Here is a 27,082-nt window from a genome sequence, read left to right as displayed (position 1 = left end):
GGTCACCCTGGCTTTCCTTTACCTGCAGAACAGATGGGAAGGTGGGAAAGGAAAACCCACACTGGTTACAGGTCTTGCCCCAGTCCTACAATGTGGCACGGGAAGATTCACCGCTGCAGTTCAGGGGGCGGAACCCCCCATGGCCCAGGCATGTTTGTTTTGTTTTGATCCTGCCTGTGATGCTGTTCTGGGACACATGTAAATACTGTATCTGCTTTAGTCTCGGAATCAATGTGTGAGCCAGTGAAGGTAGCTTAGACTAGAAGTTGGAGATTCTTCCGTGTGACTGGGATGAGCCCCTTAACTGTGCTATGCTGCAGTTTCTTCATCTGCAAAATGAAGACACTGATGCTCTGTGACATCCTGCCTCCTGGGCTTAGGCTAGCGTCAGGTTAGAGTGACAGCACACATTGGAAAGCACTTTGAAAAATGCTGTTGTATGATAGTAAAAGTCATTTGACCAAGGATTTTAGGATTCAAAGCAGTATAGCAGACAGTGGTGGCTGCTGTCCCCAGCGCCTGCCCCCTTCTCCTGGGGCTCAGGGAGAGGAAATGCCTTGGGACTCCGGTGCCGTCTTTTGAAGGGAACCCTGTATCTGAGTGGATGTGGAAGAGGGGCCTCAGTGTTGGAGAAGCTAGGCTAGGAGTGGTGGGGAGAGGAGAAAGAGGCTTGGAATAGAATATGCTAGAAAGACAATTTGGAATATGTAATGTGACCATTTAGCAGAAGTTGCTGGGCAAATGCCAGAGCCAGCTGGCCCCATCTACAGTGCCTGCAGGATGGTCTGCTATCAGCTTGGGCCCAACGAGGAGGAGGGTGTCCTGGCCTGTCCCTGGTCCAGAGGCGGCAGGATCCGGCCATTTCCGAGTCCGGCGGAGTGCACGCCTCAGTCCGGCCTGCCTTGGACGGGGTGGTTTTACCCTGAGCAGACTCTCCCTCAGGCTGGCCCCGAGGAGATGGTAGCTCCCGTCGGGAGACCTGGCACTGTGAAACCTAGCATCTGCGGGGCTACCCCGGGATTAACTTCTTGAGAAGGAGTAATGGTCACCTTAATTTCCTCACCTAAAAATGGAAATGTTGCTGCTGTTGCCTTTATTAGTTTCTGGGAAAATCAAGTGAGAGAATGCAGGAGAAAGAGCATATTGAAAACTGTAAACCGTTAGTTCACGGTGAGCTGTGATGATATAACTTATCTGGCCTGTAAAATGGGTTGTACAAAGGCCCCACCTACTTTGAGGATTGTGGGGCTACTCAAACGAGGTGAAAACGGAAAATCCTGCACTTTGACGTAATCCGCAATAGTGTGCATTGTTACTGACATCAGATGTAAGTGCAGCTTACATCGTAACAGTAGTGTCTGCACAAACCACGCTGAGGTGTAAAGTTAACAGTGAGAGTGGGGTCAGCTAATTCAGAAGAGCTGAGGATGGTTTTCTCCTTGGTGTCTGCATGGTTCAAGTTTTCTGCTCTGTAAGTTTGTTTCTAGAAAAAAAAGAAAAGCCAGTACTTGTAATTCTTTGCAAGGTTTCGTAGATGACCGAGGCTGCCTCCTGAGGTGATGAGTTGTTCCTTACAGATGAAGACATTGAACCCCATGTGGCTGGGTTCTGAGCTTCCCTCTCAGGAGTTACAGAGTGGGCGTTCTCACCTGGTCCTCAGAGTCCCACCCCTCCTCCTGTTGGCTCTGAGGCTTTCTGCCGAGGGTTCGGCTCCACCACATGAGCCGACCCCCTGACAGAAGCAGCTGTCTGGAGTTATCCCACACGTTGCCTCACCCTGGCCGGGTGGTTGGGCCGCCTCTCACTGAGCAGTGCTGCCTGGGGAGCAGGTGGAACATCTCAGCGGCAGAGCTAAGAGGGAAGGCTGGGGCCAGTGCAGCACTGGGCTCCAGAGCCCCTTTGGTTTGTTCCAGTCTGAGTGGAAAGACACTAAGACTATATTCTGATTGTCTTCTAAAGAAGTGGTCACGTTACCGACCGCACTACAAAGTATGCCCATTGAGGTAGTTTATTTACTTTTTTAACATTTACCAGTTTATTATACAGGATACAGATGAACAGCCAGAGGAAGAGGCACATACGGTGAGGTTTGGAAGGTCTTGAGTACAGGAGTTTCTCGGGCCCTTGGACTGCGATGTGTCACCCTCCTGGCATGTGGAAGTATTCACCAACTCAGAAGCTTCAGTAAAATTTATTTTACGGCTATGTCAGGAATGAGATTGGCTATAAATAAGAGGAAATTATTCTAGAGTTGTACAGATAAAGATAGACTTGTTTATTTCATGAACCAAGAATCCCAGCGTAGTCATTCACAGCTGGGTTGGTGATTCCATAAGGCCTTCAAGTTCCCAGGCCTGTTGTTGGGGACTTTACCATCTGTGTGTAGGTCTTCATCGTCGTGCCAGTTACTTGCAGTTGCAAGACGGCTGCTGCATCTCCAGGCATTGCCTCCACGTTCCAGATGGGAAAAGTAAAAAGGGCTAGTACCTTTATTAGGTAAGCAAAAGTTTCCCCAGAAACGCTCACCTTGCTTTTCATTGGCCCAAACTATGTCACGTGTCTACTCGTAGCTGCAAGGGGGTCTGATGAAGCAAGAATTTTTAGCATGGCACAATAAGGCCATGCAATTTGGTAAGAAAGAAAGGAGAATAGTTATTGGTAGGTCATTAGCAATATCTGCTACAGTTGTATAACCTGATTGTATGACCCTGATTTTCCCAGTGAGTGTTGCAATGAGGCGTCTTTGGAAATGGATGCTTGGTGGGCCAAAAGAGCATCTGGAGGAAGGACCTAATTGGAAGGAGAAAGGGACTAGGGGATGGAGGGAGAATCAGTCCAGAGGGATAAGCCTCATGAGCCAAGTGCTGCCCGCATGTGCCACTGAGCCCCAGACTATAGGCACAAGGATATCATGACCAGTAATCCTGAACCGTGTGTGGATTTGGAATGTCCTGTGGGAAGCCATACAGGTACATTTCTTTGTGAATGAGAGGAATTGGTCTGGGTTGCCACCTTTCTGCAAGGTGACCTTTAAGGCATGACAGGACATTCATGGGGATCTTCCAGATTCACATGGCTGTAGGAGCTACACTCATATCCCAGGAAGGGACCCCTCACCTCTGCCCGCAACTGACTAGGCGTTCGAGAGCTTTCCACTCACCAGATTCTTCATCTTTCCTCCTTAAGAAAATCCAGCAGCTCTCAGAGGGCTCCATGTTTGGCCACGGCTTCAAGCACCTGTTCCACGGCCGCCGCCGGTCACGGGAGAGGGAACACCCGACGTCTCAGGATTCCCAGCAGCAGCATCAGCAGGGCATGTCCGACCATGACTCCCCGGACGAGAAGGAGCGCTCCCCGGAGATGCACCGCGTCTCCTATGCCATGTCCCTGCACGACCTGCCCGCCAGGCCCACTGCCTTCAACCGCGTGCTGCAGCAGATCCGCTCCCGGCCCTCCATCAAGCGGGGTGCTAGCCTGCACAGCAGCAGTGGGGGTGGCGGCAGCGGGGGCAGTAGCCGGCGCACCAAGAGCAGCTCCCTGGAGCCTCAGCGTGGCAGCCCCCACCTGCTGCGCAAGGCCCCCCAGGACAGCAGCCTGGCCGCCATCCTGCACCAGCACCAGTGCCGCCCCCGGTCTTCTTCCACCACTGACACGTCCCTGCTGCTGGCTGATGGTGGCAACCTCTTGGCCGAGGAGGCCGAGGGTCTCAGCGACAAGGTGAGGCGGGGCAAGAGGAGGGCCTTCCGGGTCGGGGCTACTCAGAGGCAGGAGCCACCTGCGCAGGGGCCTCTGGCCTTGAGGACCTGAGCTGGGGCCTGGCCTGGTGGGTGTGGACACACTGCCATCTGCAGAGCTGTGTGTCTCATTGAAGGAGCCAGAGATAGGACAAGCCAAAAGCAAGAGATGATCCCCAAAAGGCTGATTTTTGTTTGTTTGGGGATTTGTTTTTGAAAATTATCTTTTGCTCAGGCTGATAGTAATTGTGGTTTGTTTTCCTTAAACATGCTCTCAAGAGGTAATACATGCAGTGGTTGAGAGCACAGTCTAGCATCAACCCTGGCTCTGCCACTTACTGCCTGAGTCACTTAATTTTTTTGTACTTCAGTTTTCCCAGTTGGAGATGGGGATAATAATAGTAGAATTGCTCTAGGATTAAATGGGTTCATATATGTCAAATACTTGGAATGGAGCCTGGCGCAGTATGGTTTTTAATATTGTTACCAACCAAAGAAGTTAGAGGAGGAATCCATGAAGGGCTGTTTGGTAAGAAGAAAATCTAGTTTGGTACTTTCTGAATCTCTATATTCATTCTTTTATTCATATAATAAGTATTGATATTTCTTGCCTACTTGTTATGTGCTATAAGAACGAATAAGCCGGAAGTACTGTTCTCACTGAATAGAGGGGAGACAGACTGGTGAATGGACAAGATATGGTGATGAGGCTGTGTTGAGGATACGGGAGCTTGTTGGAAAAGACCTTCTAGAGGAAGCCATCGAGCTGAATCTTGAAGAAGGAGTATAATTTAGCCAGAGAATTGGGAGGAAGGGTGGGGGGAGGAACGGTGTAGTGTGTACAAAGGCAAGCGAGCTGATGCCAGGGACTACCCGGGGTTCATTGTCGTTGGAGCGTCCAGCACTTTTGGGGGCTGACAGGTAGGTAGAGGTTAGGTCACAAAAGGCCTTGCCATGTTGAGTCTGGGGTAGTGTGAAGTTATCAAAGGGTGTTAGGCAGGAAAATGGCAGGAGGAGGTCCCTTTGGGTCTTAGTGTAGACAGTAGGTTAGGAAGGGGGACAGGAATGGAGTCAAATAAACCGTTATTGGAGCTATTGCCGGAGTCTAGGCTTCAGCAGTGAGGATGGAAAGTCAGAGATAAATTCAGAAGACCTTTGGCAGTTCTCATCGATAGTATAGGCGAGAAAGTGGACATGGAAGACGAAGGAAGAGTAGAGGAGGACTCTAGTTTCCTGGCTTAGCAGCTTTAGGAATGGGGCATTCTTTAGTTGAGGAAACACAGAAGGAGCATGTTTTGGGAGCCAAGTGATGCATTCACTTTTGGACACGTTGAGTTGTAGGTGCCTTTGGGAGCTGTCCATCTAAAGAGCACCACCTGGCAGTGCCTTGGGGGAGAGGTCTGGGCTGGGGCGAGCACCCTGGGAGCCAGTACTGAGCTTGAAATCCTGGGTGCGATGAGACGGTCGAAGGACATGTGTCGAGGGGGCTGAGACCAAGGACAGAGACGACGTATAAGGGACAGAGTAGCCAGGTCTGCAGGAGTGAACCTGGAGAGAAATGATGCCGAAGTATAAGGAGAAAGGAGTTTAAAGAGGGAGGAAGTAAGTATTCAACAGAGTGAAATGCAGCAGGAGTGACAGGTCAGATCTGGATTGGGAAATGTACGTAGATAGTATCAAGCAGTGGGGGTCATTGATAACTGTGGCAAGTAACTAGTTTTAGTAGATTGAGGAGATGGCGGAAGTGGAGGGTCAGCTCTTCCGGGGAGGAGAAAGGAGGCCAATATTCGTTGAGGCAGTCTGGTTTTTGTTAGTTTTTAAAAGATGCGCAGGGAGGGCTACAGATCACTAGTAGGCCAGGAAAAGGGCTTTTGACTTTTTTCTCTAGTGAGATGAGAAGTCATTAGGTTTTGTACAGATGAGTGACACCCTTGAAGAAGACCGCTCGGGCTGCTGTTTGGAGACAAGGCTATGAGCCACAGCGTGAGCAGGGAGTCTGGCTAGAAGCTGCTGGAAGCCTCCAGGGGTGAGGTGGCAGTGGTTTGCTGCAGGGTGAGAGTGGGGGAAGTGGCTGGATTCTGGATTTGCTTCAGAGATCAAGCTACAAAGGTTCCTGATGGATGTGGGGCACAACAGAAGGGGAGCGGGCAGCGATGGCTCACAGGTTTTTGGCCTGTCAGCTGGAAAGAAGGAATTGCCGTTAACTGAGTTGGGGAAGACAGCACATGGACCAGATATCTGGAGGGGCTGTGGGGCAGCAATAAGAGCTAGTCTTTGGACACGTTACGTTTGAGTTGGTTGTTGAACATCCACACGGGGAGGCCAAATAAGCAGTCAGATGTTGGAGTCTGGAGTCTTGGGAAGAAACCCAGGCTGGAGGCAGACACTTGGGGGTTGTCAGCATGTAGAGAGTATTTAAAACGATGGCACTGGACCATCTGCAAGCTTAGTTTTAACTACAGAGAAGTCTGTGCCAAGAGTGAGATCTGGATGTGTCGGCTAAAAGGGAAACGTGGCCTTGTGGAGGGAAGGGAGACCCAGAGGGACCCACAGGGTGAGCCAGTTGTTCAGCCCTTAATGAGCAAGTTTTTTTTTTTTTTGGCCGCATAGCCTGGCTTGTGGGGTGTTAGTTCCCCGACCAGGGATTGAATCCGGGCCACGGCAGTGAAAGGTGCCGAGCCCTAACCACTGGACTGCAGGGGATTCTCAGTGAGCAAGTATTTTGTTTGCAACAGCTGCCACGCCCGCCTCTCACTGCTGAGTCAGCGGATACATTTTTAAAGTCAAATTTGTACGGTCCTGTCAAGCCAGGGTCTCTGGTCCTAGAGCTGTTTAGCGAGGAGGGAGAACGGGAACCTTGTAGTCCTGAGGCTGTGCAAGTGGGTGCGGGGTGGGCACTTTCGGAGGCTGGTGAGGGGTTGTTGATGTTTGCTGACTGGGAGTGCAGGGGGGAGGGGGTGGGGAGCCCATCAGCTGGGGAGCTTCTCTGCAGGCTCCCGTTTGGTCTTTACGCCGCCCCCACGGTATCCAGGAGGTGACAGTGGCAGGGTTCTGTTCTTGTTGCTGGTGGAAGACAGGCCAGGAGACTTGGGTGAGCACACTGGGGGAAGGGTCCCTGGGTTCAGGCTGGGAATGGGGAAAATGGTTATTCCTATGACTGTTTTATATCCTTATTGAGAAATTTCATCTTTCCGAAGCTTTGTCATACATATACTCCCTGGTTACTCCTCATAACATCCCTGTGAAGTTGTCAGAGCAGGTACTGTTATCTCCATGTTACACATGAGCAGACTGAGGCCTATAGGAATCAGGAAGCTGCTTGCCTAAGGGCACCCAGCCAGTTCATGGCAGAGAGGAGACGAGACCCCATGTTTCTAGCATGTCCACAAGACCAGACTGAGATCTGAAGTCACTAAAACCGCCAGGGACCATTTTGTGCAATTTCCATCATGAGCGGGTTGCCTCAGCCCAAGGACGGTGGCTTTATCTCTTGGTTGCAATTTCCCCTTCAGTTATACATCCTTTCTGATATGGCGCTGTCCCCCCAGGGATGGCCGTGGCCCTGGGGGATGCTGAGAAGAGGGGGTGCCTCCATGTCCTGAGGAAGGGGGTCTTCCAGCCATCAGTAAACCTGCATGGTCAGCTGACTCCCCCAAACCCAGAGGCCGTTGGCTGGTGTGATAAGCTGGTGGTGGTTCCACCCTGGTCTCTGGGCATGAATAGAAGGGATTCTTCTCTCTCTAGTAAACATAGCCCCACATGCTCTCTGCAAGCTCCCTGGTGATTACTAACATCTATTTTTAATTCATAAGCCTCCCCCACTACCCACACCCTTGCCATTGTTTAGAGCTTAGCAGCTGACTTTCAGACCAGAGCCGGCCCTATCAGGGGTTGAATTACTGAAACACCCGGGAGGCAGCTAAAGTTCCTTAGCTGTCCTGTGAGGCTCACCCCGGCCCCTCCCTAAGAAAGTAGGGGTCCTGGAGCCCCACGGAGAGCAGGGGTGCGGCAGAGGCACAGAGAAGCGTTCACAGTCCCAGGAAGCAGCTCAGTCTTAGTGATGTTGTTCGCCTGTCATTCGTTCCCTCCAGATCTACTTGGTTGTCTTCAAGGTTGTGTCTTAAATGATTCCCCTTTCAGAACAAAAACAGATTGTCATCTCAACCTCGCCATTCTGCTTTCTATTATTTGTGTGACACTGAGCAAGGTAACCACTCTCTGTCTTATGTCTATAAAGTGGAAAAATTAAGTCATCATTATTGGTGCCCTGGGGCATCGGCAGGTAAATAGAGAATGCAGGTGACATCTGGGTTCCCCATCTGTGTGTGGCCTTAAGCTCTGGAAATCTGGGCCCTGGAGTTTTCAGCAGGGACCACTGGTTATATGTACAGTGGCAGAGGAATTGGACCTCCTGGTTCCTCAGCAGATGAGTCTCACCCCCCTTCCCGGTCTCTCTTTTACTGAGCAGCAGTTCCTAGAAGACGTAGTGTACACTCAGGAAAATCTAGCAACTCTTCTGTCCTGCCTTGATAACCTGCTCCCAGACTTTCAGAGAGTGGATTAGCCCTTGCAGGGGTCAGAGGCTTGTTTTCCCTTTCTCCCACATTTGGCTTGGTCATTGATGCGCTCTCGGCCTTGTTCAAAAGCTCTCTCCAGCTGTCGCCGCGTTCAGAAGGCTTGTGCAAGGTGTTCCAGCTGGAGGGTCTTGGGAGAGGAAGAGTGCAGGAGTGCTGAGTTCACAGCCAGCTCTACCTGCCCGGCCCCTGACCTCGCCCTGGTCATCCTTCCCCGTCTGTGCAGTGTGGCTGGTCCCCAGAGGATGAGGAGCAGCGTGGGTTGGGGTGTTGGGACCCTGAAGTTCACAGAGGATGTCCAGAGCCTTAGGAGACCAGCACGGAATGCTCAGTGGCAGGAGGACTTTACCGACAGGCCAGCCTGCTGCCCCCTGGCTTCGAGGGTAGGCAGGGCCGGAGAGAGGACCAGGTGCTGAGGGGTGAGGGGGAGAGTGTGGAGATGATGCCACGATGGTCGCTTCCCCGTGGCCTCATGGAGGTGTTATCTCCAGGCCCCAGACGGGGAGACCAGGGACGTTCCGCTCATCACGTAAACCAGAGCAGACTCTGGACAGCCTGTCCTGTACACTCCCCCACCGGATTTCTCCAACAACAAGATTTCTCCTCTGCCCTAATAAATAAGGGGCATAAATAAGCACCCCTGTTTACTCTGAGGAATGGCAGGTGAGGGGCTGCCCTTAGCCCTAGGCTCTTGCCAAGAAGACAGATCTTGGCAGGTGTCGAGGAGCCTGGTTTTTTTAATGTCTGGAAGCCTGCCGGTTCAGAGGTGGGTGGGACCAGCTCTGCTGAGAGAGGTTTCCAAACAGGTTCCCTCGGCAGCTGGGGGAGGCTGGACCGTCCATCTGTGAGGCCTCCTGATGTGTCTGAGCTTGTTGCCCAGGTTCCGTGGGAGGCCGACGGGGCCCTGTCCGGCTGGCCCATTGGCCTGTCCACACAAACGCATCCACCTTTAGAGCTGCGTTACACTCTTTCCGTTCAGTCGCTCGTGTACATGCGCCAGTCCGTGCCAGCCTGGACTCACACCCAGTGGCTGGGGAGGACAGCTGCCTTCTCTGTACCCCTCTTCCACCCTCTCTCATCCCCTCTTCCCTTCTCTCTTCCTCTGTGTGGAAAGCCTCCTTAGGCAGAGGGGCAGCCAGCCCAGCGGCCTCAGGAGGGCCTCCTAAGGCAGTGCCCACGCTGCCAGCCGCCCACCAGGCCAAGGCAGGGCAGCTCTGTGCTTCGCCATGAGCTGCTGCTCCCTGTCTCAGTGATTAAAAGCCCCTGTTGCCCAGTATATCTGAGGTACCTGGTGAGTTAAGTTCTTCCTTTAGTCCGATTTGAGTTCCTCATGTTCAGGTGAAGCCCCGTTGCTTTTTAGGGGTCCTGTCCAATCAGGAGAGGGGCCGAAGAAATGACTCTGCCCCTTACCTAAAGCTCTGACACCAGAGATCATGAACAGCAGAAGCCTCTTGACTTTAGAGCAGGGTTTTGGACTCAGTTGCCCCAGCAGGCAGCTGGCCTCTGGAACTAGCCTTTATTCGTCTTTTCCCTACTGACATCCATGACTTTCTTTCTAGATAGAAAGTACCCAGTGCTCTCCGGATTAGCTCTGGCTTCTGGGAGTACAAAATTCCCCTAGGTACAGGGGGTGAAGTTAGATACCGTCCAAGTTACCTATCAAGACCTGATGTCATGCCTTCTCTACCCACCTGACTCTAAGCACAACCCCGGGGGTGGGGGGTGTGTGTGAGATGCTACCAGCCCAGACACGGGTGGGAGACACCAGTCAGGCCCCCAGCCTTCCCGCCAGGAGGCTCAGCCCCCTCAGACACGCCCCGGTGGAAGGTGTGCTCAAGGTTTGGGTGATAACAGAGCTGATAAAAGCAGCAAGACGAGCTGTCTGTCATCCGTTCCAGATGACAAGGAGCCAGCGCTGGTGATGTGGGCATGGGTCCTGGCAGCTAGCACAGGTCTCCCCAGCCACCGGGCACATTCCTCCCTGGATTCACCACATCCCTGAGATGTGAAACGTGACCCTGGTCTCTTCTGGTGCCAGATGAGGCAATGGAAATACAGTATCACTTACCTGATCCCTGCTCTGCTTCTTCTTTCTTTTCACAGGCACAGTTTGGGCTTTCTCTATGCACCACAGGGCAGAGGACTCTGAAACAGGAGCAGTGATGAGTGCACACACCCCATTGCATTCCTTCTAGGCTCCTAGGGAACCGAGGGCTCCCCTGAACTGCAGTGAGGGCTGGAGGCAGTGAGCAAAGTTCCTGGGAACAGAAGCCTTCTCTGACCTCCCTTCTCTCTCCAGTGGCAGGCGCTGGGGTGTTGCAGGCAGCTTGTCTGACTGTTCTTTGCCTCCAGCCATCCCGCCGCCCCAGCTCCTGCGCCCACATCCTCCGCATCCTGAGTCTGGTGCCCCTGATTCTTTTGTCCCTTTGACCTTCCTCCAAGTCTGGATTTGGGGAGTGTGCTCACTTCAGGTACCCCACCACCGGGACCCCAGAGCTGGGCCAGTATCCATAGCTAGTGAATAATTCAGCATGATCCGCAGAAGCTAAATCAGATCCTAAGTGATACTGTGACCGGGAGGCCTCCTTTGGGTGGCCGGAAAGGCGAACCCTGCCCTGGAAAGAAAAGTGCTCTGTAATATTAACTTCATTATATAAGGTTTCTTTGCTGCCTGAGAAGGCAGCTTCAGACCCAAATATTATCTGGGTGCCATGCCTGTCTACTGGCTCCTCAAGGGTTCAGGGCATTGTGGACACCCCCAGGCCATGCCAACCATGGCCTTTGACGTGTCCCTTTGAGCCCACTGGCCAGCATGCTGCAGTTTGCAGACCGCTTTGCTTTCACATACATTTCTCATTGAATCACGTCAGCTCATGATGACCTCTGAGCCCTGAGTCAGCAGGACGCCCCAAGAGTTCTATGTTTCAGTCCTCTGCTTTTAGAAGGGAGTCATTCTAAATTATTCTTGGCAAATAGGGTGGGGCGGAGGGCGCTTTGCTTCCTAAAAACTGCCCAAAAAGGAGACACTCCTTCCTCTCTGGGTCACTTTCTCCCAGGCCTGTTCCCAGTGTCGCCTCCCCCAGGGAAATAGAGTGGCTATAGAAGGCATGGAAATTGTCCCTCTTTCCTACCCAGCTGGCACCAGATTTGATTTTCCTAAAAGGGACCTAGGTGTGGTCCTCTCCACTGCCCGGCGTCTGGCTCATGACCATGAACTCTGTAACAGGAGTGTCCATGGCATTAGACAGGGCGAGGACCCATGGGCGAAAGAGATGGCCTCCTCCCTCCCTGGAAGCAGCTGCAAGGCGGTGTGGTGTGTGCACGCCCCGCAGCGCTCTCTACTCTGGCCTTTCCTGTCTGCTTTTCCAGCTCATGTGGCCGAGCCTCTCCACATGCTCCTAGGAAATGCGCCCACCTTAGTTGCTCTAGTTCACCCTGAAGAAGGTGGCCCTTCCTCCTGTGTGTCCCCAGAGGGAAGCCGGGCTCTTTGGTGACATGAGTTTCTAAGAAAATGCACCAACTGGCTGGCTCTAAGAGTGAGTGTTAGGGGAGTGACCTCTGAGTACTGACCAGTTCCCAAACCCCCATTTCCAAGAGGTGAGCGTTGGGGCAGCTGCCAGCCTTTCATGGAGGAATCCTAACCGGGAGATTTTCACAGCACATTTGGAGCCTGAAATGTTTTGAAGACATCACCTTGTATTTGAAGCTACTAAATTTAGCTGCTCTTCAGCATTAGTCTGCTCCTGAAGCCTATGACTTCTCAGGTTTCCCACCCTTCAGTGTGTGTGTGTGTGTGTGTGTGTGTGTGTGTGTGTGTGTGCGCGCTTCCCCCCCCCCCGCCCCGCAGGAGAAAGAAAAATAAGATTTTTTTAAAGAATGTGTGTTGTGGGGGGTGGGTGTGGGGACCTGAAGAGTAATAACAATGGCAAAGGAAGAGACAAGAAAAAACTTAATATTTAAGAGTATTAAAGAAAGAAGGGGCACTGCATGAAAACGAGGGGAAGAGGAAGAAAAAACTAAATTAAGGGGAACCTGGGGAAAGAGAGGGCTGAAACCTGCTGGGCATGCAGAGGAGAGCCTGGCATACAGGACCTGGGCTTCCTTCAGGGTCCAGGCTTCCTTCCAGGGTCCCCTTCCAGGATGACGGGAGCCCGTCTGTCGCCCTGGACTCAGGGTAACTTGTGAGAGCGGAAAGAGTGTGGCTGGAGACGCCTGCCTTGGCTCAGCTGCCTGAGCCTGCGAAGGGCCAGCAACTGCCCTGTCCCCCTGCTCAGATGAAGCCTGTCTCTGCCAGGCCAAAGAGGAGGTGGCAGGGCAGCCAGGACTTGCCAGGAAGCACACTTGGTGGCGGTTACCCAGCAGCACTTCTCTTTGCACAAGGCCAGTTGCTCGGTGGCTAATGTCTTTCCATAGCCTGTCGCTTTAGTGCAGCTGCAGCTCTTCCTGTGTCCACTGCCACTCTCAACTTTGCTCCGTATGTAGCTACTTTTTGGCTTTTTCTGTCCCAGGCGGAGTCTTCGAGGCACCTCCTAGAATAACTGTGTGTGTGTGTGTGTGTGTGTGTGTGTGTGTGTGTGTACATACGCATGTGAAGGAGCCTCAGGACTAGTCATTTCTTTCTCTTTTTAACATCTTTATTGGAGTATAAATGCTCTACAATGGTGTGTTAGTTTCTGCTTTATAACCAAGTGAATCAGCCATACATATACATATGTCCCCATATCTCCTCCCTCTTGCATCTCCCTCCCACCCTCCCTATCCCATCCCTCTAGGTTGTCAGAAAGCACCGAGCTGATCTCCCTGTGCTATGCGGCTGCTTCCCACTAGCTATCTATTTTACATTTGGTAGTGTATATATGGACATGCCACTCTCTCACCTTGTCCCAGCTTACCCTTCCCCCTCCCCGTGTCCTCAAGTCCATTCTCTATGTCTGCATCTTTATTCCTGTCCTGCCCCTAGGTTCTTCAGAACCTTTGTTTTTTTTTTAGATTCCATATATATGTGTTAGCATACGGTATTTGTTTTTCTCTTTCTGTCTTACTTCACTCTTTATGACAGACTCTAGGTCCATCCACCTCACTACAAATAACTCAATTTCGTTTCTTTGTGTGGCTGAGTAATATTCCACTGTATATATGTACCACATCTTCTTTATCCATTCATCTGTCGATGGACACTTAGGTTGCTTCCATGTCCTGGCTATTGTAAATAGAACTTCAATGAACATAGGGATGCGTGTGTCTTTTTGAATTATGGTTTTCTCAGGGTATATGCCCAGGAGTGGGATTGCTAGGTCTTTAGTCATTTATTTCAATAAAACCTGTGATGTGTCAGGCATTTTTACTCATGTTCCCGTTTGATCCTCCCCTCCCTGCAGCCCTGGGAGATAAGGATCATATGTATGATTTTGCAGCTGAGCTGCAGAGAATCTCCAGGGCTCAGCTCACCCACCCTCTCCTCCAGCTCCGGATGCCACCGGTCTCATCCCTGAGGCCTTTTTCTCCAGACTGCTGCTTTGTGGGTGCTGCCGCCTCCTCTTGCAGTTGTGAAGAGGCGTGTACAGGGCCTGTGGAGGCTGCATTGCTAGCGAGTGGCGGGATGAGGAGTCACAGCAGGCCTTCTGACCCGAGCCCTCTGCCGTGTGCCGAAAGGTGTAACCTGCCCCCAGGGAGCGAGGTGTCTTCCTGCAACACACTCCTCTCCTGCCGGGGCTTTCCAAGCCCCCCCTTCACGCACTCCTCCCAATGCAGTGGTAGACACTGAGTCACAGAGCCTGTGCTCGCTCGACCAAGCTCCCATAGCAGGTATGGAGCTGAGACCCACACCCTGGTCATCACCTTTTCCACCACGTCATGGCACCTCGGGCTCCCGCTTCCCACCCCCAGGGCAGGAAACTCTGCATCCCTGGCAGATTTGGGAACGTTTCAGACATGTTAAGACGAGAACATACTCTGGAGGCAAAGGGACCTCTCTGCTGCTGGTTTGCCTGGCAGACATCACCCCGGTTCCTGTTCGTCCCTTTTCTCTCAGCAGACTAATGGTTCACCCTGAGCGCCACCCCACTTTTTCCTGCTCTTCGGTTATTGTGCTGATGGGTGAGTTGTCCCTGGAGGTGAGCTGAACCCTCCCATTAGGGAGACGCCAGATGCCACCTCAGGGTCATCTTGGTGGTGCAGTGAGGCCTCGAAGGAACCTCTTCGTGGTGCTTCTGAGCCTTCATGATCCTGGGCAGCTGGGGAGTGAGACCTTGTGAGGTGTCATGAGAGCCCCAGGGCTCGGCTTACTCAGCCGCCTCCTTGCCTCTGGGCTTCTGCTGCTACTGCCTTCTCCTTTTTCTCCTCCCCGCCCCCCCGTTTTGCTTGTAAGAAAAGGTTACATATGTTAGCTTGGCGGAGCCTAGAAGGGGGTGGGGGGCAGAGGAAGGATGTCTTGAGTGTGAGAAGACCAGGCTGCCTCCGTGGCTACCTAGGACAGACTGCAGTAGCTGGACTGCCTTCCATCTCAGCTCCGTGGGATAGATCAGGCAGTCATCTACAGACGTCAATACCAGGAAGGGTCAGTCTTACGCTAGACACAGCGAAGGGCCAGGATATAGTTAAGATCTGATCCCTGCCCTCCTGGGATCATTAAGACTTAAGACTTGTTTATGCAAGAGGAACAGTGCACATGCCCAAAGCATGAAGAAAAAACTCAAGTGCCGTAGGCGGGAGGTCATCTACAGGTGTGGGAAGCTGCTGGAAGCGTCCCTGACCCCGCATGGCCCTGACTGCTTATGCTCGAGCCGGCCCCACAACTTGGGACCTCAGTGTTGTGCCCTTGCTAGGCCCCTGTCCTCACAGACCCCAAGTCATTGCCACCACAAATGTTTGTAAGGTTTCCACGAGCCTAAGGTGTGGGGACTTCTGCTCTTGGTGTTCTGGCTGAGGGCCCTGGCATTGGGCCCTAGAGATAGCACTGGGCCCTTATCTCCGTGCACCTTCTTGAATTTGGGCCGCCCCGTCAGCGTGATCCATGCCGATCCTTAATATTTAAGCCCCGAGTCTCTCACCAGGCTCAAGTTGGTGCAGAATCTGCGTCATCTTTGGTGATTCTGCTGTGGGAAGCTGCCCTTAGAGAGGCCCAGCAGATCCCTGAACTCCGCTGGCCACCCCGGCACCCTCCTTACAGCTTGCTCTCCGCAACTGTGGGTCTCTCGCCCCCTCTGCTGGCCGCTCACGGGATTTCTTGCTGGGACTGTCAAGATGAAGTCCAAGGAGGAAGAGACGGCTGTGAGTTTGCCATCCATGTTTTATCTTGGGTGTTTTTGCTGGGGTGGGGTGGAGGGGGGGGTGTGACGAATGGGAAGTAGAAGCTAGCGGGGAAGTAGCTGGCAGCGGTGTCCAGAGCAGAAAGTCGATTTCTAGGATCTCAGAGACGAGGAAATCCCCTGGTGAGGCTGGCTACTGCCTGCTTCCTCCAGGCAGTTATTGGAGTAGGGAGGAAGCCTTGGGAGTGATGGTGCCTTCAGCCTGTGGGCAGGGCAGCGGGGAAAGAGGCAGAAGACTGCAGGCTGAGCTGGCTGTGTTAGCATCTGCCAGAGAGTTCCCTCCAGGCTCCAGCCTTTTTGGCTTTGAAGAGCTTGCCTCCATCCTGGAAGCCTGGCTAGGAGGTCCACTTCTGTTCTGAGGCTGAAGAAGGGAGTTGATGGGACTGTGCCTGTTTGTGAGAGGGGCTTCTGACGGTGAGAGGCATTTGTGCGTGCATGAGGGGAGGGGAGAGGAGGAGAGGGGAGAGGAGGGGAGGGGCGGAGCATCCATCCGGTTGGGTGAAAGATGCAGGTGCACGTGTTGCCATGTGCTTCCCCAACCTGCCCCCAGGCAGGAGTTGCTATCTGTCACACCTGGATGTCCTCATGAACACTGGACTCATAGTGGCAACAGCTGGACTTGGGGATGGGCAGGGTGGAGGAGGGCACCCGCTTGGTGATCCTCCCTGTCTCCTCCCAGATGGGAAGGAGCAGCTGTGAGCCCCAGGGAGGGAGAAATCTCCCAGCGCAATCCGCCCCTAATCCCCAGGCTGGGCCTCAGACTGGAGATGGCGGCTGCAGAGCCTGGGAGCTCCGGCACACCTGCTCGCAGACCCCGGCTTTCCTTGGCAAGCCCAGCACTGCCCAGGGACTGTGATCCCGGGGGCCTGGCACAGCCTGCAGAAAGCTGGGGCCTCAGGGCCCCTGGTACCCCAACACCAGCACGGCTTTGGGAAACGGTACCTACACAGGTGAGGCCCTGGTAGGGATGGGGGTGGGGTTGGGGGATGGAAGAAAGCCATTTCTGGAGTTTGTCAGGTGGGCTGTGCTCCCCTCCAGTCTCTTGGGTTGTGGCCCCCTCTCCTCTTCTCTCTCCATTATAGAGATGGGAGAAGGGAGGAGGGGTGAACACCAGGCCTCCAGGCTTAGGCTGACGGGTGCTGGCAGGGCCCTTGCGGTTGGGTGAGGGAGCCCTGGCACAGAAACCTACAGACGTCACAACGCGTGGGGCCAGAGGAGCTGACATGAAATTAAGCGGAAGGGGTGTTCCCGCTTGTGGCTGCCTCTGTCTACAGAGAAACAGTGACCGGGAGGGAGGAATGTGAAGGGCCAGTGAGCACCATCCCAGTAGGAGGGTCCGGAAGGAGCAAAGTGCTGGGTGCTTGGAGCTTTGGGAGAATTTGGAGGATTGAGAATAAAGGAGGCGCCAAGGTGGGAGGGCAGCTCCGGGGTTCCAGCCAGGGTGTGGGTATGAGGAGGCAGAGGGAACAGCACAGCAGGGCATTTGTGTGGACAAAAGGGCATTGTTCTCAGCAGGGCAGGGAATGAGGCGGCTGAGCTGAGGATGTAGTTTTGACCAGAACCAAGGGGTGGACCTATCAGAAAGGACTGGAATCCGAGGGCTAGATGAGAGGAGTGTCGCTCTGCCAGGAAGAGTCACCCTTAGGCTCAGGGCGGGAGGAAGCACTTGCTGGCTGCAGGAGGAGGCTGATTGAAGCCTCCACCCAGTGCCCGGCTGCCTGGAGATCGTAGGTGCTGCATGAAAGGATGCAAGAGTGAGTTTCCTCATCTGTATGGACTCTGCACCCTGCAGTCCCTCGTAGCAGCGTAAAATTCCTTGTAAAGCCGCTGAGGGCACTCATGCAACGAGGAAGGGGCACTGCAGGAAGAGCCAGGTCCCTCACGCACCTGCCCTTGAATCCCTCGTGTGGCAGCTGGGGTCTCACTGCAGGAGTTTTTCATCTTACTCTTACCCAGTGAACAGCCCCAGGTGTATATATGTAATATATCCTCCTCCACGTGTACCCCTTTATCTAAGCATTTGCCTCCCTGCCCTCTGGAGAAAAGCCACGTGGGCTCCCAGGCACCAATGGAACCACTGGATGGGCTGGTGCCTTCCCCTCCCCCACCCCCTGCCCCTCCCCGCCCCTCCCCGCCCCTCCCGCACCTGGCTTGGGTTAGCTGTGATGATGCCTCAGAGCCGGGGTTGAGCGGCTTCATAGCACCTGCATTATCTGGGAGAATGGGAGCAGCCCCTGGCTGAGGACCAAGGGTTGGCGTAACCTTCCCAGTCTGCCCTGGCTGGAGCATCAGGTTGGTGTGGGAGATGTCAGGTTGCCTCCCTCCCAGCTTCATTGTAGGGTCACACTGCCTCTTTGAGCAGGGGGTGGGGTGTTTGCTGGCCATGGCTGTCCCTCTCCATCCTGGCCTGGCTTACCTCCCTTTCCCTCGAGGAAAGAGGGGAATCTGTGTGTTCTCCATCCTGAGAAGGGTGCTCAAATCAGAGTCACAGGGCGAGAAGTCAGCAGATGGAAGCATCTCTGCTGAGTCACCCGGGCTGACAGGCCTGTCACACTCACCTGCGGGGCTCTTAGTCACTGCAGCCCAGGAGCAGCACCCTGCGTGGACCTCAGCCCATCTGGTCAGACCCACAGACAAAGCAGGGTTGACACCCGACTCCATTGCTCTCCACCCTGGGAGGGGGCACACAGGCCACCTGACCCGGGATGACAGGGCCACCCTGCTCTCCTAAAGGGGGGCATAGGAGCCCCAAAGCTCTTTTCTTTACTCTTTTTTTTTTTTCCAAGAGTGACCTTAGTGTTGGCTTTCCAACCCCTGAGCAGGTAGCTAGGACAGGAATCATCTTCTATGCGGCTTGCTCTGGGGACCCTAACAGGAGAGCACTTTGTAAATGTAGGAGGAGGCTGCCTGTCCCTGGGGGAGGGGAGTCACAGGCTGGGGGCCATCTCCGGTCTCCTGGGAACCTGGGAGCGCAGGTGTGGAGCATGCATTCCTTGCAAGTGTAATTGTTGATATGGTCCATCTTGAAGCATGTTTATAATGTGTTTGTACTGTTGCCAGAGAAATAGACCCATGATTCACATCTCAGAGTTTACATGGCTAGCGTCCTTCCCCTTTGCACTGAGGAGCTTCATGTAAGCTTGGATGCTTCTGTCCCAACAGTGTCTGCCTCAGGGACCCAGGCTGCCGGGCCAGTGTGTGAGAGGAAGACCCATGGCCCGTGTCTGGCCGGGTTAACATGGAGATGTGAGCTCAGGCCCCGGAGGAGGTGGGAGCCCTGTAACCTGGCAGAGCGCCTAATCCGGCTTCGCTCAGCTCTGCTGGAAGCGGGCAGGGAGAAGAGTCTGAGGGGCTGTGAAGCCTCGTGGAGGGGGTGCTCCCAGGGGTGTGTCTCTCCAGAGCAGGGAGACGAATAGGGAAGGTTGTGCCCCGGACACTTCTGACAGCATCCCAGCTCTGGCTCTTCCAGAACATTCATCAGCACTTCTCGAACATCACTGTCTGTGTAGAACAGTGTCAGTGACCTCAGCCCTGGCTGGTGGGCACCCTGAGCAGGGAGCGTGACCTGGCCTCTGGGTTGCCTTGTGTGGATAGGGGTCATGGAAGAAGCATGGGCCACTCTCCACGGTTCTCCTCTTCTTAGAACTTGCCCCCCTGTGCACAGGGATTCTTCCTGGGGTCAGGTGCCTGCGGAGTGTCTGGCCCCTCTTAGGCAGGAGAGTGGGGTGAGGAGGCCATGGTGTTGGTGGCTAGGCATGGACAGAGGGCTGGGTGGCCTGGGCCATGTGAGGCTCTGTGACAGTTTCGAGAGAGGAACAGCAGTGCCTGTGTAGGCCACCCACTGCCGTGCTCCAGGCTGGGGCACCCTGGGAGTTTTCACCTGCTAGTGACCGGGAGTTCAGTGATCTGTATTGCTCCTCTTTTTAGTGAGTGAGTGAGTTAGAGCTGCTTCTTCCTTTTTTTTTTTTTTTTTTTTGGGCTGTGCTGAGCAGCGTGTGGGATCTTAGTTCCCCGATCAGGGATTGAACCTGTGCCCCATGCCTGCAGTGGAAGCACAGAGTCTTAACCACTGGACCGCCAGGGAAGTCTCAGCTAGAGCTTCTGCTGTATTAAAAATGTGCCCATAAGATGAAGGACTCAGATACCCTCCCGCAGACCCACTCTGTAATAGGACATGGGCTGGCCCTGCAACCTAGGCCAGCAGATTGAGGGCCCTGGCCTTCCACACCCAGGTTGTGCAACCATCACCTCTTTCTAGTTCCAGAACATCTTCATTATCCCTAAAGGAAACCTGTACCCATTAAGCAGTCACTCCCCATTTCTCCCTTCCCCAGCCCCTGGCAACCGCTAGTCTGCCTTCTGTCTCTATGAATTTAAGTATCCTGGACATTTCATATAAATGGAATTGTACAGTATGTGGCCTTTAGTATCTGTTTTCTTTTACTTAGTGTAGTGCTCTTGAGATTCATCCACATTGTAGCCTCTATCAGTACTTTATTCATTTTATAATCAAGTAAGATTCCATTGTGTGACTCTACCAATTTTGCTTACCCATTACCCAACGATCAGTGGACATTTGAGTTGTGTCCACCCTTTGGCTATTGTAAATAGTGTTGCTGTGAACATATGTGTACAAGTACTTGTTTAATACCCGCTTTCAATTCCTTGGGGCTGCACCTAGGGGTGAAATTGCTGGGTCATAAAGTAAATCCATGTTTAATTTTTTAAGGACCCTCCAAACTGTTTTCCACAGCAGCTGTGCCATCTTGCATTCCTGCCAGCAAAGGTGTGAAGCTTCTGATTTCCCCACATCCTCGTCAACACTTGTTATTTTCCTTTTTAAATTTTAGCCGTCCTAGTGGACGTGAAGTGTCAGTTGATTGTGATTTGTTTTTGAGCACCTGCCGTGTGCCCTGAGATTGTACTGTGACCATTGCCTTCATGGTCTCATTTTATCCTCCTGACAATCCGTTGAGGTGGGTAGAAATACCCCCTTTTTCTAGATGAGAAAGCTGAGTCCCAGAAAAGTTAATGACATATCTAAGGGCACACAGCTGGTAAGTGACAGAGCCAGGAGTCTAAACCGGTGTTTGCTTCCACACTTAGTGCCCTTTCCATTGTCCTGCATGGGCCGTGTATCCTGTCTCATTGCGATTCTTCTTCTTCTCTTATTTTTTGTGAGCAAATCTCATTCTCCTCGTGCTCTGCTAGATTCATCCCTCTTAACAGCTTTCTCATCTTTTTTCTTCTAATGCTCTAATTTTCCTTCCTTTGTTAAAGCATAATCCCTCTTTGTACCTCTGCCTGTCTGTCTGCAGCCTCCTTGGCTCTTTTTTCCTGGTTACCCTGTCTCCCTTTCGTCCTGAAAGGGCGCTGCAGCCTTGGGGGGGGGGGGTGAGCTTGGGGAGAGGAGGGAGCGGAGAACTCCCTGGGGGCAGGGACAAAGAGGCATGTTCTGTGACTGGAGCCAGCCAGAGGCTCCAGGCATTGTAGACCCAGTGGAGGGGCAGGAAGGAGCTGGGGTCCTGCCGCAGGAACCCCAGGCTTGAGTCTGGGCCCCAGGGCAGAGAAGAGGGGCGGGCGGTGGGGAAACGGGTGGGACTGCAGGCCCTGCTGATTTTCCTGGAGTGCCTGTTCTCTCATTCATGGGGATTTCACAGCCAGCTTCAGCTCTGCTTTTCTATTTGTAAGCCAGACAGCCACCAAATTGAGGGGTAAAAGGCTCTGAGCTGCCAGACTGGAGCCCGGACGGGCAGGGAATTTGCTCTTTCACACTCCCTTGTAGTCCAAAGCACTTTTGCTTTTCACAGCGAGTCCATGTCTCATTAGGTCCTCCGACACTCCTCCAAGTAGGTGGGACCGACGCTCTCCTCTTTATAAAGATGAGCCCGCGACCTAGCTGAGCATCAGGCAGTGAGGCCGCCAGATCCCAACTCATTTTCTGAATATTGTTTCTCCCACGCAGCGAGTGGAAGAGAGGGAAAGTGTTGAGTCTCTTTGGAAAGCACAGCGGCCTTATAAAGGGGTCAAGTTCTTTCATCTTAAAAGCTGTGTGTTGCATATAGAATTAAATTTTGCCTCATAGTATCAATGTTGAGCAAATTTTTTGGTATAACCTTTTAAATAAACTTCATTTCCTCCGCCACACACACAAAATGTTGTGCTGGCAGATGCAGACGGCACCGATGAGTGCCTCTGCCTGTGCTGTGCCGACTGCTCGCTGCACATCATCTTGTGTTACCCTCACCAAAGGCCTGAGAGGAGGTATGATGATCCCCATTTTACAGGGGGGAATACTGAGGGTCAGGAAAATCGAGAGATGGGGTGTTTGCCGTCACTGCAGGAACAGCACAGGAAGAAGGGGTTTCACTGCACGATGCAGTTTGAAGTCAGATTGCTGCAACGAGTAGACCTTGGGACGGGTCATTAAGGGAGACTGTGGAATTGGCTCCTCTGATATACAAGGTCCTGAAGGTATCGGCACCCGGCAGAGGGCAAAGGGACATGCGGGGAGACCCAAAGCACATGTCAGAGGAAAGTCCTGACTTCAGGAGGTATGGGAAGGGATGGGTTTTGTACCCAGCGTCCCCAGTGGAACGGGGACCTGAAAAGGCTGAAGAGGAAGCCCACAGAGGAGACACCCTCCTCTGGCTCCTGAGTTTGGCAGGGCTGTTGTTTTTAACAGCGTTTGCCAATCATTTTGCACCTCTGCAGAGATGGAGCCCAGTGGCTTCTGCCTGCAGTTGGCACGGGCTGCTTCCGGTGCGTGAGCTGCGAGCTGGGGTCACTTTCTTTGTGTTTAACCCCTTCCCCCATGTGCACCTCACCCTGCCCCCACCCCTACATACACAAAAATAGCGAATATCTGACCGGCCCAGGGTGTGCTGTGTGTAAAAATACAGGGGGTTGAGCCATTTCCTGCTGCTTCCGTTGTTGCGTGGAGATAAGACACTGGGACTCGGCTGTGGACAGTGGTCCTCCAACAGGCTGAGGCAGGTCTGGCCCTGGGAGAGTGGGGCTCCAGGCCCGCCTGCTTTCATCCGACCTTGCTTCCCATCTTTCCTATCTTCTGTGACCTTTCCTTCCCCTCTCTCCCTGCCCCCTATCCTCTCTCAGTCTCTCTGCTCCATTCTTTGTGCCACCCTGATGCACTCAGGAAGCCTGCCTGCCTGCGAGGAAAAGGCGCTGTCCTCTCCCTCCTGCACATTCACCTCCTTCCACGCTGGATGGCTGGTACCCCCAGGCCCCCAGCCTGGGCCCCGCTTCCCTGTGGGTTACTTCTGGGACTCGAGCCCTTGGGGACCCAGCCAGCAGGCAGGTGGGGGTGTGCTCCTCTCCCTGGCCTGGGAGACCGGGCAGGGCTGGGCGCTCCCGCCATCATGAAGCGGAAGAGGTTGCTGACGACCCCAGGGAGCTGGAAGGTAAGGGAAGGGCTGCGAGAGGTGTCCGCTGAGGCAGGTGGCCCGCTGAGCTGCACTGGGGAAGCCCAGGTGGGGAGGGTGCAGGGAAGTGCTTCCTGTGCCTGCATGGGGCCCAAGTGTAGGCTCTGGTCAGCTCTGAGGGAGAGGCCTGCTCCAGGCAGGAGCCTTATGGAGGGCTGAGTCCAGAGGGACAGCGTGTCTCATCCCCGAGAAATAACCCCGTGACTGCAGTGAAGCCTCAGACCTGCTTGGTCCATGTGATGGGGCAAAAAGAGTTCTGGGCTGCCAGTTCTGTCTTCCTGAAGCTGTTTGTCCCTGAGCAACTTGCTTGAACTCTCTGGGCCAAAGGAGGAGCAGGTCTGCCTAGACTGCATTTTAGGGTTGTTGTGGGGATTGGGTAAATAGCAGATGTGCAAGCCCTTCCTAAATGGCAGCTGTGAGGGAATACTGTTGTCATTGCCATTATCCTTTCGGACTCTTTCCTTAAAGTTTCCTGTTCATCCCGCATCTGTTTTCCAGGCAGTGAAAACCAAGTCCAGAGTTGTCCAGGGACACACGAGAGACCCCTGTGGGCCCCCTCCCTTGGTTTCCTGATTGACTTACGCTTCTTCTGCTTGCCTTCTTCCCCAGGTCGACAAGGGGGACCTCGCGGCCCTGAGCCTCCCTGGCGGCCCTGGCCACGGTGACGCCGATGGCCCCATCAGCCTGGACGTGCCGGACGGGGCCCCGGACCCCCAGCGGACCAAGGCCGCCATCGACCACCTGCACCAGAAGATCCTGAAGATCACAGAGCAGATCAAGATCGAGCAGGAGGCGCGGGACGACAACGTGGCAGAGTACCTGAAGCTGGCCAACAACGCTGACAAGCAGCAGGTGTCCCGCATCAAGCAGGTGTTCGAGAAGAAGAACCAGAAGTCGGCCCAGACCATCGCCCAGCTGCACAAGAAGCTGGAGCACTACCGCCGGCGCCTGAAGGAGATCGAGCAGAACGGGCCGTCGCGGCAGCCCAAGGATGTGCTGCGGGACATGCAGCAGGGCCTGAAGGACGTGGGCGCCAACATGCGCGCCGGCATCAGCGGCTTTGGGGGTGGCGTGGTGGAGGGCGTGAAGGGCAGCCTCTCCGGCCTCTCACAGGCCACCCACACCGCCGTGGTGTCCAAGCCCCGGGAGTTCGCCAGCCTCATCCGGAACAAGTTTGGCAGCGCTGACAACATCGCCCACCTGAAGGACCCTCTGGACGACGGGCCCCCCGAGGAGGCGGCGCGGGCGCTGAGCGGCAGTGCCACGCTCGTGTCCAGCCCCAAGTACGGCAGCGACGATGAGTGCTCCAGCGCTAGCGCCAGCTCGGCTGGGGCGGGCAGCAACTCGGGGGCCGGGCCCGCTGCGGCGCTGGGGAGCCCCAAGTCGAACATGCTGTACGGCGCCCCCGGAAACATGGATGCCGTGCTGGAAGAGCTGCGGGAGATCAAGGAGGGCCAGTCCCACCTGGAGGACTCGATGGAGGACCTGAAGGCTCAGCTGCAGAGGGACTACACCTACATGACCCAGTGCCTGCAGGAGGAGCGCTACAGGTGTGTGCCGCCCGGCCCGGCCCTGGGGAGAGGGGCCGAGCACCGGCTTGCAGACTTGGTGGTAGCAGCAGACGGGGGAGCATCTAGAAGGCTCCTGGGCTGCTGGAAGGGGCCAGGAAGAGGCTCCGAGGCCCCTTCCACCAGCTTCCAGGGCAGCTGGAAGTTAGGATTACGGGGCCTGTGGAAGGAAGGCTCTGCCCGTCTCAGGAGCTTTGAGCGTCCCTCCTTGATGATTACATGGTTGTTGTACAAAAGGGGAAACCGAGGCAGGAGCCAGCTACATGGCCTTTTATCTGGAGAGAGTCTGGCTAAGAGCGCTGACTCTGGAGCCAGGTTACCTGGGTTCAGATCCCAGCTCTACTCGTTACCCTTTACCTTGAACAAAGTTCTTAATACTCTTCGTACCCGGTGTCCTCATCTGTGAAGCGGGAATAACGTGAAGCCCTGTTCACAGGGTTTGTGAGGGTTGAGTCCAAACCTGTAAAGTCACCGTATGTAGGTGTCTGGCGTGGTCCATGTGATCGTTCAGCCGGGGCTCCCGAGTCAGGCTGTCCCCTCCTTCCCTTCTGTCGGCTCTGCTTTTGCTCTGCGCCTCTCGTGTGCCATTTGGCACCTGCTCCTTGGGAGTCTTCGGGATCTTTTCTTTAGTTAGCACCTTTTCTTCTTTATATATGGGAAGAAGGTTTGGAAAATTGAGGGGGAAACCTGCCTGAAAGCTAACTCCCCCCCCCGCCGCCCGCCATAGTAGTCATCTTCTATATTTTGTGCCTTCAGAGCAGGGATTGTGTCTCTATATCCCTGGGTCCCTGGTACCCAGGAGAGCCTGTTAGCCCAGGGCTTAAGGGTTGAGGTTGTTGAAGTTAGTCAATCCCTGACTCCTCCATTCATGAGCTCTGTGATCTCAGGCAAGTTCCTCAACCTCTCTATGCCTCAGTCTTCTCGTCTGTAAAATGGGGATGACACTAGGACTTATCTTGAAGGTTTGTGGAGGAGGATCCTATGGGATAATGTGGCGAAAGTGCCTAGCCCAGGGCCTGCATATAAGAAGTGCTGTGTACGTAGTAGCTTTCATTGTGGTTGCTGTTAAAATTGGACAGGGCTGGACACCTGGGGTGGGTTGAGTCATTGTTGAGAATGAGTGAAATTGATCCTGGGGAGAGACAAGGGGCTTGGGGAGCTGGGACTGGTGTCATACCTTCTCCCTCCGCCAGGTATGAGCGGCTGGAGGAGCAGCTCAACGACCTGACCGAGCTTCACCAGAATGAGATGACCAACCTGAAGCAGGAGCTGGCCAGCATGGAGGAGAAGGTGGCCTACCAGTCCTACGAAAGGGCCCGGGACATCCAGGTACAGCAGCCTCAAGAGGAATCCGGGAGTGGGCTGGTTCCGCCGCTTCCCCTTAATCAAGACTTCCACTTCCCACCGTCCTCCCCAGATAGTCATCATTAAAGGACTCGGGCCCCTAGCTGCAGCTGATCACTCTCTGCCCTGCCTGGCCTTCGGAGGGGGCACCCTGTGCATTGTCACCTCCTCGGAGGGGCAGGTAGGGTTTAGGCTGGGGGTCTGCCCGCCCCGAGCTCCAATGCACCCACCCCTGTGTCCCTGCAGGAGGCTGTGGAGTCTTGCCTGACCCGGGTCACCAAGCTGGAGCTGCAGCAGCAACAGCAGCAGGTGGTGCAGCTGGAGGGCGTGGAGAACGCCAACGCACGGGCGCTGCTGGGCAAGTTCATCAACGTGATCCTGGCGCTCATGGCCGTGCTGCTGGTGTTCGTGTCCACTCTCGCCAACTTCATCACACCACTCATGAAGACCCGCCTGCGCATCACCAGCACTGCCCTCCTGGTCCTCGTCCTCTTCCTCCTCTGGAAGCACTGGGACTCCCTCACCTACCTCCTGCAGCACGTGCTACTGCCCAGCTGAGCGGCCGGCCTGTCCCGACCCCGTGCTCTCCCCAGCCCCCAGCTGGCCATGCTTCTCCGGGGGAACCCTGGGACTCCCGAGTCCTTGGACTTCATCATGTGTCCAGTTTGGCCTCCTGCCCAAACTGTCCATTCCAGCAACTTCTGCCCCCTTCTCTGTCCTTGCTTCTTCTGTCCAGTGCCTCCTCCCTGTTGGCCTGAAGGGAGCCGTCAGTGTAGCCCTGGCTGGAGGCGGTGGGGGCGTCGGTGGCCAAATGGAGCAGAGGACACCCGGATGGACTGTTCTGATTATTTACAGTCACACAAGTGCTCCTCCCAGCTGACGCAGATGCCATGGGTCAGGAAGGCCAATGAGAAGAGGGGCGGGAGAGGGCCATGCCTCGGCTTTCCTGGGGAAGAGCCCATGCTTCAGGCAGCTCCGGCTCCCTCTTTGTGGAGATGGTCAGAATGAAGGCAAGAGTTTCAGGAAGGAAGCTCCCCAGCTCACCCCTCCCTCCTCCAGAGCTGGGTTGAGGCTGGGTTCTGGGTTGGGCCCTTCTGGGATCTGAAGGATGCA

The 27,082-nt window shown here is 54.3% G+C and overlaps 1 protein-coding gene across 3 annotated transcripts in view; it reads left to right on the top strand.

The window, feature by feature from the left end:
• TMCC2 (transmembrane and coiled-coil domain family 2) overlaps positions 1-26,527 on the top strand; it is a gene marked incomplete at both ends in the record, with an annotated part of 35,263 nt that extends 8,736 nt beyond the window's left edge. The window contains 4 exons of one of the 3 annotated variants that reach the window (XM_082652685.1): positions 3,187-3,717; positions 23,667-24,607; positions 25,819-25,954; positions 26,216-26,527. In XM_082652685.1, coding sequence (XP_082508811.1) covers positions 3,187-3,717; positions 23,667-24,607; positions 25,819-25,954; positions 26,216-26,527 — 1,920 coding nt within the window. Of the gene's footprint in view, positions 1-3,186; positions 3,718-15,550; positions 15,578-16,382; positions 16,566-23,666; positions 24,608-25,818; positions 25,955-26,215 lie in introns of those variants that run through there. The other 2 variants (XM_082652687.1, XM_082652686.1) reach the window with 2 other exon arrangements.
• Between the last annotated feature and the right edge of the window lie 555 nt (positions 26,528-27,082).

This window comes from Grampus griseus, assembly GCF_964374135.1.
Source record: "Grampus griseus genome assembly, chromosome: 1".
Classification (NCBI taxonomy): Eukaryota; Metazoa; Chordata; class Mammalia; order Artiodactyla; family Delphinidae; genus Grampus; species Grampus griseus.
The sequence above is the reverse complement of the archived record's forward strand: the minus strand, read 5'-3'. Positions and strand labels throughout refer to the sequence as shown.